Source organism: Panthera uncia, assembly GCF_023721935.1.
Source record: "Panthera uncia isolate 11264 chromosome A1 unlocalized genomic scaffold, Puncia_PCG_1.0 HiC_scaffold_17, whole genome shotgun sequence".
NCBI classification, from domain to species: Eukaryota; Metazoa; Chordata; class Mammalia; order Carnivora; family Felidae; genus Panthera; species Panthera uncia.
The window spans coordinates 51,507,924-51,521,695 of record NW_026057577.1 but is presented as its reverse complement, the minus strand read 5'-3'; the positions used below and the strand labels follow the sequence as shown (position 1 = coordinate 51,521,695).

The 13,772-nt window shown below is 36.9% G+C and overlaps 1 protein-coding gene across 1 annotated transcript in view; it reads right to left on the bottom strand.

The window, feature by feature from the left end:
* BDP1 (B double prime 1, subunit of RNA polymerase III transcription initiation factor IIIB) overlaps positions 1–13,772 on the bottom strand; it is an 89,290-nt gene that overhangs the window by 53,241 nt on the left and 22,277 nt on the right. The window contains exons 9-12 of the mRNA XM_049649605.1: positions 12,644–12,787; positions 9,657–9,941; positions 9,163–9,310; positions 3,700–3,858 (exon numbers count right to left, since the gene is read on the bottom strand). Of these exons, the coding sequence (XP_049505562.1) occupies positions 3,700–3,858; positions 9,163–9,310; positions 9,657–9,941; positions 12,644–12,787 (736 nt within the window). The remainder of the gene's footprint in view (positions 1–3,699; positions 3,859–9,162; positions 9,311–9,656; positions 9,942–12,643; positions 12,788–13,772) is intronic.

The window sequence follows — 13,772 nt, the reverse complement described above, 5'->3', positions numbered from 1 at the left end:
TATAGCATCAATAATTAAAACACTGGTACTGACATGTAAATAAACAGATAAATGAAACACAAAAGAAAATTGAGAAGTGACTCCAAAACACTTGATAGAATATAATAAAGGTAGCTTTTCAAAATAGTGAAGATGAAATACAGAATAACATATTGTCAGAAATAATATCAAAGTGGGGCACCTGGGTGTCTCGGTCAGATAAGCCTCTCACTTGGGTTCCAATCATGATCTCACAATTTTTGAGTTCAACCCCACATCGGGTGAGCCTTGCTTCTCTCTCCCTCTCTCTCTGCCCCTCATGGGATTCTCTCACTCCCTCTCTCTCTCTGACCCTCACTCACTTGAGCCTAGTCTCTCTCAAAAAAAAAACAAAAAGAAGAAGAAGAAATAATATCAAAGTAATGGTGATGGCAAAACTAACACTGGGGACTAAAATAAAATTAGCTCCACTCCTTGCACTGTACTCATAATATATTCCAAATGGATCAGAATTAAATAAAGTCATACAGAAAACACGGATGAATTCTTTATAACCGTGAGGTGGGGTAAGCCTTTATAAAATTTAACTAAAAATTCAGGAGCTACAAAAGAAAAAAAAATTTGAGAAATTTGACAACATAAAAGTCAAAAAATTTCTACATAGCCAAAACATGGCTAAGTCAAAAGTCAAACTACCAACCGAGAAAGCATGTTTTACAAATCATACAATAAGACTAATCTCCCTAAAATATAACGAACTCCCACAAAGCAGTATCATCAATAACTTATTAAAAACGGACAGGGACACCTGAGTGGCTCAGTAGGCTGAGTGTCTGACTTCAGCCCAGGTCACGATCTCACGGTTCATGAGTTCCAGCCCCACATAGGGCTCGTTGGTCAGCGCAGAGCCCTCTTTGGATCCTCCGTGATACTCCCACTGCCCCTCCTCCACTTGTGCTCCCCCCAAAATAAATATTTAAAAAATAAAAAATTAAAATTAAAAAATGGACAAACTATATAAAGTTTTAAAAAAGAAAAAATAAAAATAGGTTTTAAGAAAACTACAAATTAAAGGTGAGGGGAGGTAGAGTGTGCATGCATGTGCAAGCAAGCACAAATTAACATTAAGAATCAGAGAATCTAAGGGGAATTATAAATACACGTTCATTGTTTACTTCTTTTGACTTTTCCTTAGGTTAGGAAACTTTAAAATAAAAAACTCAATAAAAACAATGAAATCAAATTACATACCCCTGCCAAAAAAAGGAAGAGTGGGGGGGAGATACTATACTAAGATATTTTATAATATCAAAATTACCATCAAAAACCCAAGTTTAACACCATTTTCTGAAAAAGGAGACATTTCTTACAATGTTGGTGGGAATATAAACTAGTCTAACTCCTACAGAGAATATTTTGGAAGTATCTCTCAAAATCCTAAGTGTGTACATGTATATACACAGACACATACACATTAGAATAAGCGAATCCATTTTGAGCAATTCACCCTACGAAAACATACAACTGACCTTTCAACACAAGTTTAAGCTGTACAAGTCCACATATACACAGATTTTACTCAATAAATATAGTACAGTACAATAAATGTATTTTCTCATCCTTATGATTTGAAAAAAAAAATTTTTTTTTGGTGTTTATTTTTGAGTGAGGAAGAGACAGAGCCCAAGCAGGGGAGGGGCAGAGAGAGGGGGAGACACAGAATCTGAGCTGTCAGTGTGGAGCCCGACTCAGGGTCCAAACTCGTCAACAGCGAGATCTTGACCTGAGCTGAAGTCAGATGCCCAACCAACTGACTCACCCAGGCACCACGTTAAAGTTTATTTATTTTATTGAGAGAGTAGGAGCACAAGCAGAAGAGGGGCAGAGAGAAGGAGAGAGAGAGAGAATCCCAAGCAAGCTCCACACTGTGAGCATGGAATCCAACAGGGGGCTCAAACTCACGAATGGTGAGATCATGACCTGAGCTGAAATCAAGGGGTGCTCCTCGTCCTTATGATTTTCTTAAAGCATTTTGTTTCTCTAGCTTACCTTAAACTGTAAGAATACAGTATACGATACATATAATGCACAAAATATGTGTGGTCAACCGTTTATGTTATCATGCTTCCAGGCAACGGTAGACTATCAGTAGTTAAGTTTTGGGGAGTCAAAGTTATACATGGATTTTCAACTGCTCAGGGGTCAGTGCCCCTAACCATTGTGGTGTTATTTGAAAAAACAACCCATATAGCCATCAGCTGGGCTCTGATAATATAAACTATAATTCATCTATACACCAAAACACTACACAGCCATTCAAAACTAATGAAGAGGGGACCTGGGTGGCTCAGTGAGTTAAGCATCTGATTCTTGATTTTGACTCAGGTCATGATCTCATGGTTTGTGGGATGGAGTCCCACATCAGGTTCTGCGCTGAGCATGGAGCCTGCTTAGGATTCTCTCTCTCCTCTCTCTCTGCTCCTCCCCTGCAAGCACTCTCCTTCTCTCTCTCAAAATAAATAAAAAACAGACATAGAAAGAATAGTTTGCCTATTTCAAAGACTAAATTTTTATTTAAAAAAAGTTTAATTCTCAGTGTGACTGTGCTTTACCGAAAATAAGAATTCATAAACTAAATAGCTTTTAAGCCTATGTGAAGGGTTAGAAGAACACAAAAAGGAAGTCTGAATTTTTAAGATACCTCTCTTCAAAAGGAGATTCTTTTGGTGCTTTTATTCCATTTTTAGTGAAGATATTAGTCACTATTTTCATACAAGGAAATATAATATCCTTAGAGGCATCAATATCAAAAATCTACTGCTTTGAAAATGACTCAAACCAAGTAAAAGTAGTATATCACAGCAAATGTTTAGCCTTTTCAAATTATTTTAGAATTTCATCATAAGTCACCACTTTGCATAAAGCTCCTCATAACTATACATCAGATATGAAAGACAATCTTTCTGGGGTGCCTGGCTGGCTTAGTAGGTTAAGCACCCGACTCCTGATTCCATTCGGATACTGATCTCACAGTCATGAGACTGAGGTCATTGACAGGCTCTGTGCTCTCTCTCTCTCTGTCCAAAGTAAATAAACCTTAAAACAAAACAAAACAAAGAGGGGTGCCTGGGTTGCTCAGTCATTTAAGTGTCCAACTCTTGATTTCAGCTGGGGTCATGATCTCAGAGTTCATGAAATCAAGCCCTGCATCAGGTTCTGTGCTAACAGAGCAGAGCCTGGCTGGGATTCATTCTCTGCCCCTCACACGTTCATGCTCTCTTTCTCTAATTAAAGAAATACACCAAAGAGTAGGGTTCCAAGTTAAGTTTAATTGGCTCAGTCATTTAAGTGTCCAACTTCTGCTCAGGTCATGATCTCAGTTTGTGAGTTTGAGCCCCACCTTGGGCTCACTGCTGTAAGCACAAAGCCAGGTTAGAATCCTCTATCTCCTTCTCTCTGCCCCTTCCTCACTCACTCTCTCTCTCTCAGAAATAAAAAACATCCAAAATAAAAAATAAATTAAAAAAAAAAGAGAATCTTTCTGTAATGAAACATAAAGTGATAAGCCTTGATGTCACACTTAGACCATGGTACAATTATATATTAAATGGTCTACAGTCCCTTTCTAATCCTTAAAGAAAACAACATTATAATTTCTTAAATAAGAACGCATGAAATTTTGAAACTAAATTTTAAAATCTTACCACGTAAAATACTTACAATGATTTATTTTTTAGGTCAACATTGCTTTCTTCTGTACAACTACTTTCAGCATTATTAACCTCACTTGGTGTGCTAATTTCAACTTCTGATAAAGGCAAATCTGAAGGGCTTGATTCTGAAGTCTCAGCTGCTAATGGCGTGGCATCTTGTTGACCACTAAGCAAAATGAAAACACATCAGGGGAAAAGAAATTTTTAGTAATACATGTCTTATAATAGCTACTTAAAAGATTTTTTTTAATACATAAATCCACTTTAGAAAATGATACTTCATAGTTTGGAACTATCAATATAAATATTTCGGCTTTTCTATGATCCTTCTTGTACCATGTTGTTAAAAACTCTACCTTCAGAGAAAGTAGTAACCGCAAATTAACAGGCCTGGGAAACCACTTGAGAAGTCACAAAATTAAAAAGTTTTAATTACATACATGGGGTTGACAAATCAAATCTGTATGTAAAATCATAGTAAAATTGAGGAATTTTCTCTCGTTAAAATTTTATACACTTAGGCTCTGCTTTGCATGGTATCCTGCTAACCAAAAGTTCTGTAATCCGAGGACATAGCTCCAATACGCATAAGTTGCAGTTAACACTGCATTATGCAAAGAGAGGACTACCGTATTATGAAATATTTCAAGTAACAACATAAATGATAGCCATGTACTAACCAGTTTCAACACATAAAGCATTTAGCCAGATATTTTTTCCCTCATTTTTTCTACTGGGTGTTTGTCTTTTCCCAACTGATCAGCAAAACCTCTTTATATATTCCTTTCTGGTTAGACATACATAAAACCTCCCCGACAGCAGCTTGCCTTTCACTTTCTTTATGAAACCTTTGTCAAAAAAAGTTAAGTTTACTGCAGTCAAATTTATCAATTTTACCTTTTAAAGTTTTGCTTTTTATATCTTAAGAAATCCTTGATATCACAAAGATATTTTCCGACACCTTCTTCTAAAAGTTTTAAAGATTTGTTTTATGTACCCTTTAATCTATCAGAAAGTTAGCAAAGGTGAAATAAGGACATTATCTTTTTTACACCCAAGCACCATCTAATGAATATAATATAGTTCATTCACTCTTCACCCACTAATTTCTTTTTTCCACCCACTTATTTCTAATGTTACCTCTTCCATGTACCAGATTACTAAATCTTTTTTCCCAAGCTCTACTACATTCAGTTCTGCTGAGTACATTTGTCCCTGTGCCAGTAACACACTGTTTTAATTATTCTAGCTTTATTATTTTTTTGACATAATTTATTGTCAAGTTGGCTAACATACAGTGTATACAATGTGCTCTTGGTTTTGGGGATAGATTCCCGTGATTCATCAATTACATACAACACCCAGCGCTCATCCCAACAAGTGCCCTCCTCAATGCCCATCACCCATTTGCCTCTCTCCCTCACCTCTCCCCCATCCACCCTCAGTTTGTTCTGTGTATTTAAGAGTCTCTAATGGTTTGCCTCCCTCCCCCTCTGTTTGTAACTATTTTTTTCCCCTTCCCTTCCCCCATGGTCTTCTGTGAAGTTTCTCAAGTTCCACACGTGAGGGAAAACATGGAATCTGTCTTTTCTCTGAGTGACTAATTTCACTTAGCATAATACCCTCCAGTTCCAGCCATAAGATTGCAAATGGCAGGATTTCATTCTTTTTCATTGCCAAGTAGTATTCCATTGTATATATAAACCACATCTTCTTTATCCATTCATTAGGTGATAGACATTTGGCCTCTTTGCATAATTTGGCTATCGTTGAGAGCGCTCTGATAAACATTAGGGTACAGGTGTCCCTATGGATCAGCACTCCTATACCCTTTGGATAAATTCGTAGTAGTACTATTGCTGGGTTGTAGGGTAGTTCTATTTTTAATTTTTTGAGGAACCTCCACACTGTTTTCCAGAAAGGCTGCATCAGTTTGCATTCTCACCAACAGTGCAAGAGGGTTCCCGTTTCTCCACACCCTCGCCAACATCTAGTGTTTCCTGAGTTGTTAATTTTAGCCACTCTGACTGGTGTGAGGTGGTATCTCAATGTGGTTTTGATTTGTATTTCCCTAATGATGAGTGATGTCGACAATCTTTTCATCAATCAGGAAAAAGTATCCAAATGTAAAAAGACACTCTCTTTAGCAAATGGTGGTGGGAGAACTGGACAGCAACATGCAGAAGAATGAAACTAGACCACTTTCTTAAACCATACAAAAAAATAAACTCAAAATGGATAAAAGAGCTAAAATGTGAGACAGGAAACCATCAAAACCCTACAGGAGAAAATGGGCAACAACATCTTTGACCTCAGATGCAGCCATTTCTTGCTCAACATGTCTCCAAAGGCAAGGGAAATAAAGCAAAAATGAACTATTGGGACCTCATCAAGATAAAAAGTTTCTGCACTGCAAAGGAAACTATCAACAAAACTAAAAGGCAACCAACAGAATGGGAGAAGATATGTACAAATGACCTATCAGATAAAGGGTTAGTATCCAAAATGTATAAAGAACTTACCAAGCTTATCCGAAAAACAACCCAGTGAAGAAATGTATGGAAGACATGAATAGATACTTTTCCAAAGAAGACATCCAGGTGGCCAACAGACACATGAAAAGATGCTCAACATCACTCATCATCAGGGTAACTATTCTAGCTTTAAAGTTTTAATATATTTCCTCTCCAGAACTGTTGTTTTTCAAATTGTCTTTACCACTCATGACCGTTCAATCTTGTGTATATAATAATTTTAGAATCAGCTCACTGTTTTACAAAACCAGTTAGGATCTTAACAGTCATTACAGGGTTGTTTGTCCTCTAAAAGGCATCAGTATTTTTTGTGTGTAGTTTATGAAATTAAGTTGTGTCTCAGAAACCATAATTTAGATGTCTGTCACCTAGAAAATTAAGGACCCAAGAGCCATGACTCAGCTTCAAACAAAGTATTAACCTTCCGAATCGTATGAACAAACTACCACAGACAGACAAGTGAAACAACAGGAAACTAAATACCTTGAGCACAACAAAGGAAATCATCAACTAAGTCAAAAGACAACCTGTGGAATGGGAGAAAATATTTGCAAACCATTTATCTGTTAGTTTAATACCCAAAATATAAAAGGAATGCCTAGGAGTGCCTGGGTGGCTCAGTCAGTTGAGCATTTGACTCTTGATTTCCACTTGGGTCATGATCTCACCATCATGAGATATAGCCCCACATCAGGCTCCACACTGACAGCGTGGAGACTGCTTGGGATTCTCTCTCTCTCTCTCTCTCTCTCTCTCTCTCTCTCTCTCTCTCCTCCTCTCCAGCTTATGCGCGCACAAGAACACACACTCGCTCTCTCAAAATAAACAACATTAAAAAAAAAACATTAAATCCCTATAATTCAAAGAAAATAACCTAGTTAAAAAATATGAAAAAGGACTGAATAGAATTTTTTCAAAGCCATACAAAAGGCCAACAGGTATATGTAAATATCTTCAACATCACTAATCATGGAAATGCAAATCAAACCCACAATGAGGTATCACCTCAAATGTCTGAATAACCATTATCAAACACAAATAAAGAAAACACAAAATAACAAGTGTTGGTAAGGAAAACCAGTTTACAGAAAACTGGTATGTTTGTGTACTGCTGGCGGGAATGTAAAATAGCACAGCCACTATGAACAACAGTGTTAAGGCTCCTCAAAAAAATTAAACATACAGGGCCACCTGGCTAGCTCAGTCAGTAGAGCATGTGATTCTTGATCTCCTGGTTGTGAGTTTGAGCCCCACATTGGGGGTAAACACTATTTTAAAGAAAATAAAATCTTAAAAAAAATTTTTAAATAGAACTATCCTATGATTCAGCAATCCCTCTTCTGGGTATACATCTAGAAAAAATTAAAACAGAAGTTCAAAGAGACATATGCATTCCCAAATTTATCATAGCACTATTTAAAATAGCAAAGAGGGGCGCGCCTGGGTGGTTCAGTTGGTTGAACATCTGACTTCGGCTCAGGTCAGGATCTCGCAGTTTGTGAGTTCGAGCCCCACGTCGAGCTCTGTGCTGACAGCTCAGAGTCTGGAGCCTGTTTCGGATTCTGTGTCTCCCTCTCTCTGCCCCCTCCCCACTCATGCTCTGTCTCTGTCTCTCAAAAAGAATAAACATTAAAAAAAAAATTTTTTTAATAAAAAATCATATCAAATCAAATAGCACAGAGGGGCTCCTGGGTGGCTCAGTGGGTTAAGTGTCCAACTCCTGATTTCCACTCAGGTCATGATCTCATGGTCATGAGACTGAGCCTTGTGTTAGGCTACACACTGAGGGTGGAGCCTGCTTAAGATTCTCTCCTCCCTCTGGACCTCCCCTGTACATGTGCATGCTTTCTCTCTCTCAAAAAAACATAAACAAAAGCAATATAACTTATTAAGAAAATAATAAAATAGCCAAGAGATGGAGACAATCTAAATGGTCTTGGAGAGAGAAGTGAAACAGGAAAATGTGATATATACGTACAATGGAATATTATTTGGCCACAAAGAAAGAAGGAAATAGTGTCACATGCTGCAACACAGGTGAAACTTCGAAACATTATGCAAGGTGAAATATGCCCGTCGCAGAAAGACAAATACTGTATGATTCCACTTATATGATGTATCTAAACAAACCAAACTCACAGAAACAGAAAGTAGAAGGATGGCAGCCAGGGACTGGGGTTAAAATGGAAGCAGAGTTGTTACTCAATTTATAGAATGTATCTGTCATACAAGATGAAAAGGTCTAGAAATCTTATATACAACACCTTGCTAATTAATAGTTTATAATACTCTACTACGCAATTTAAAAACTTGTTAGGACCAGGGCACCTGGGTGGCTTAGTCACTTAAGCGTCTGACTTTGACTCAGGTCATGATCTCACAGTCTGTGGGTTCCAGCCCTGTGTCAGGTTCTGTGCTGACAGCTCAGAGCCTGATTAATGCCTGCTTCGGATTCCCTGTCTCCCTCTCTGCCCCTCCCCCACTCACACTCTTTCTCTCTCAAAAATGAATGACACTAAAAAGAAATTATCAACTTGTTAGGACAGCACATCTCACATGCTTTTTACCATATTTTAAAAAAACAAACTCAGCAGGATATACATATTCAAACTGCTAAAAACCAAAAATAAAGAGAAAATCTTTATAAAAAATAAGCCCATGCAAACACTAACCGAAAGCCAGCTGTAGCAAAGTTAAGCTTCAGAACAAAGAGCAGTATCAGAATGATATCCACAAATGATAAAGGGTAATTTCACCAAGAAGATACAACAATCCTAGATATGTACACACCTAATAAGAGAGCTTCAAAAGTCATGAAAACAAATAGAACTCAGAAGAACAATAGGCAAATTCATAATTACAGCTGGAAATGTCACACTCCCCATTCAGTAACTAACAGAAGATGTAGACAAAGTCAGTAAAGGTATAGAGAATACCTCGATAAAAGGATAGGATCAGTTCTTTTCTCAATTTTTTCACTGGAGGATAAATCCACAACGTCATCTATATTTTGTATGCAAGAAAGCTTCTGTTCCTTATTGCCTTCATCTTCATTCATCTCAGGCCTTAAAGACTGACTGTTATCTATGAATACAAAATGCATGTTATTCTAAAAAACGAAAACATCCACTTTTTAAAGCACACAGGAATTTACATAAAACAGTCTATTCCTACAAATCATTAATCCATTCCACAATTTCCAATATCCAAGGCAGAGATCTTAATTTTAGAACACTTATGAAAATTTAGTCAACTCACAACTGTATAAATTTTAACTGTGTTTTATAGATCAGCCCAAATTTCCTGGGCAGTTTGTAGAATTTAAGCGTTATTAACTGCTGCTACTCAGAAGTATTTAAATTACATACATCATGACAGTACATCTCTTCTCAAGTTATATAGGGACTATCAATACATGTAAGAAACTTACTTATGTATTTTTCTCCTTTAGAATGATCTAACTGAACAGTGGCATTTCCTGAAAGATTCTTTACTTCCTGTTTAGCAGTTTCATCCTGATTCTTTCTTCTTCTTTTCTTTTGATTTAGGTCTGTTTCTAATGCAATCTGTTCTGAATCCTGTTCTGATAAAGTCTGAGACTGTTGTTCTTCTTCACCCGTTTGAGCATCCTTTTGAGACTGTTCTGTATCTGAAATTTTGCTGCTCAGAGACTCATCTGGATCATCATTTCCTCCTTCACTGGCAACTTTTTTTGCTTTGAAAATAAAAGATACTGTTATAAACATATAAATAACCTACAGAAAAAAATCTTAAAGATGAAGAAGATAAATACTCAGGGATATCTGGGCAAAACTTTGAAGACAACCTAAAATACCCAATTGGGACTAAAGAAGCTGTAACACGTTTATGGTATAAAAATCCACAGAACAAATAATAATGAGGTAGGCTTGTAAGTAGTAATGTAAAAGATTTCAAAAGGTATTTTTGTACAAAAAACTCAAGTTGCAGAGAACATATAGATTATGATCTCATTTTTATTAAGCAAAAACAATTACATATCCTCTAAGACACACATATACTTCAATAGAAGTGTTTACTAACAGTTATCCCTAGAAAATCTGGACAATTTGATTTGAAGGCAGGGTAGGAAAGAGAATTCGCCATTTTCTGTATTATTTGTTTTTCAATGAACAACCCTTTCTAACAAATATTTTTAGGGGCATCTGGGTAGCTTGGTTGGGTAAGTATACAACTCTTGATTTCAGCTCAGGTCATGATCCCGGGTTGTGGGATCAAGCCCTGCTTCGGCCTCACCGCTGAACAGGGACCCTGCTTAAGATTCTCTCTCTCTCTCTCTCTCAAAAAAAAAAAAACAAAAAAAAAATATTTTTAAACAATATTTTAAACAATTTTAAACAATTTTTAAAATACCCTTCTAATGAAGACATATTAATAGTCAATTGCATCAAAAGATAAAAATATGTAAAATTTAAAAAAAGAAATGAGAAATCACCATGGAGACATCAACCAAAAGCAAACTTCACAACAACTGTTGATTAAGACATCTCTAAAAATAGTCTTAAAAACAAAAAAAACCCTAATCTTAAAAAATAATAAAATTAACATCATTTAATTTGTTAAAAAAAAAAAAGTCAAAACAAGAATTTACAACTGAGAACACTGGATTTCCTATCAGAATAATAATCAGCAATTTTTAAATTCTGAGACTTGTTATAAAAAAACTATAAAAAGTTCTCACATTAAATAAAACACAACGTGTTATTTATGATATGACCTATAACATAATAATCATGTTAATATATCTATTTTAATTTCCCAGGGCCATAAAAGTAAAAAAAAAAAAAAAAAAACACTAAAAAATGTAATAATTTTATAGTTACCAACACTTTTTTTTAATTTTTTTTAATGTTTTTTATTTATTTTTGAGACAGAGAGAGACAGAGCATGAATGGAGGAGGGGCAGAGAGAGAGGGAGACACAGAATCGGAAGCAGGCTCCAGGCTCTGAGCCATCAGCCCAGAGCCTGATGCAGGGCTCGAACTCACGGACCGCGAGATCGTGACCTGAGCCGAAGTCGGATGCTTAACCGACTGAGCCACCCAGGCGCCCCTTACCAACACTATTTTTAAAAAGATAGAGACATCATGCTCCAAGAAAAGAAATGCTGGACTGCTCTGTGCAGAAGACAATTAATGCAGCAGGCAGGCCTCACAGCCATCCCTTGAAAGGCCTGATTAAAATGTTGACCCTTAGGCTGTGTCTGGAAACATAGGTTTGGGGAGAATTCACACCAGCCTGACAAAAGTGGCTCGGTGTGCCTAAAATGTCTGTACCAACAATATGATTTATGCTGAACAACTGCTTTCATTTTGGGAGTTCCAAATTCTGATATGTGCCAGGCAGAGGGTGTCTACATTGCTAGCTTCCAATAAAAACCTTGGACCCTCAGTTTCTAACAAGAAAGCTGGCAGACAACTTTTTATCTATCTCATCATAACTTGTTGCTACAGAAATGAAGCACTTCCTGTGGGACTCTAGGAGAGAGGACTCTTGTAAGCTTGTACCTGGATTTTCCTAGACTTTGAGCCATGTATCTTCTCCCTTTGCTAATTCTGTTCCATAGCCTTTCACTGTAAGAAATCTCAGCTGGTGTAAAACCATACACTGCATCTTTTGAGTCTCCTAGCAAATAATCCAACCTCGCATTAGTCTTGCAGACCCCCAAAGCAGGCTCTCACAGCCCTAGGTTTGAGTCCTACATCTGTCAATACTTAAACTGTGAGACCATAGGGAGAGTTAACAAGATCTCCAGGGCTGTTTCCAAGTGACTAAAACATGTGGAAAGGGTCTGGGATGTGAACAACCTAACATATAAACTTCCCCATAGTTCCACGATTCTTTAAAGTACTTGATGTAACTAAACATTATCCTCCTAGATCAGAATTCAAATAATCAAGAAAATATTTGCCTAAAAATAGAAATGCCTACATATATACAAGTTTCTACCTAGCACCAATCAACACTAACCCTCAGAAATAAACTGTGCTCAAACAATGCAATTCAGTCACAAGCAAAAGTATCAGAGTCCCATTTTTTAAACATTAGAACTTTGTGTCAGCTTTGTTTTACAAAGGAAAATGATAATAAGTAACCAAACATTACACCCCCAAATTCCAGTGCTCTTTTATTAGCTACAACAACACTCTAGAAGCAAGAAAGATGTCAAATAGCCCAGCCATGCAAATTATTAAATTTAAAAGGAAGTGCTATTTTAGGCCAGATAACGGGGAGACTGAAGAAAAATCAAGTCTCCCCAAACGGAGGCCCTGATGATCTCAACTACCTGAACTACAGAGGAATGCTCAAAGACTCGAGGGACAATATTCCAAGTGTATCACTATTAAATAATAGAACCTATGCTTCCTTTTAAAATACCTTTTACATTTTTCCGTGGTTTAGAAGATTTCTTCTCCTTTGAACTCTGATTTTTAACAGATTTTTGTTTTCTTTTCTCTTCTTCAGCAAGAACTTTCTGAAGCAAATGAGCAAAAAAATCGAAGTCAAAAGGGCGCTTTTCCTCTGTTTAAAAAAAAGAGAAAAAGAACCCACAAGTTTATATTTTAAAAAAAGAAAAAGAATTTTCAAGTTAAGTACCATACATCAAAAGCAAATGGGCTTATTAGGAGAATGGATAACCAACTCTAGTCACTGTAGAAGAGACTCACAAAAGAAAACTGAGCAATAAATAGGAACAAGTTACATCAGTTTAAAAAACAAAAAAACAACTATGTACTGATATAAGCAATATTATAGGTAAATCTCAAAATGTTGACTGAAAGAAGCCAGACATAAGAGAGCACATGCTGTATGATTCCATGAGTAAGAAGTTCTAGAACAAGCAAAACTAATCTATGGTGATTCAAATGAAAATAGCAGTTGCCCTGCATCAGGATAGCTGTGGAGACTGACTACAAAAGGACACAGGGGCCTTTCTGTTCGATGAAAACATTCCATACCTTGTTTTGGGTGGTGGTTGCACAAGTATACCCTATGTCAAAACTCAAACTATAAATTGCACCGTACGTACATTACAAATCAACTTTGAGAAAAGACCAGATGACTAACTCCTCAAAGCCTCTCTACCTCATGTCCTCTCTTCATCACAACCCTTTCACTATTTAATCTTCCAAATATCAGCAAACAGGGAAGCAAGTGAATATTGATCAGGACCATTCTCACTAAATACCCATCAATATCATTACATCAGAAAGAGCCATGGGGGCACCTGGGTGGCTCAGTCGGTTAAGCGTCCGACTTCGGCTCAGGTCATGATCTCGCAGTTTGTGGGTTTGAGCCCCACATCGGGCTCTGTGCCGACAGCTCGGAGCCTGGAGCCTGCTTTGGATTCTGTGTCTCCCTCTCTCTGCCCCTCCCCTACTTGTGTTCTGTCTCTATCAAAAATAAACATCAAAATAATAATAATACATTAAATTAAATTTTAAAAAACTAAAATGGGGCGCCTAAGTGGCTCAGTTGGTTAAGTGCCCAACTCTTGATTTCAGCT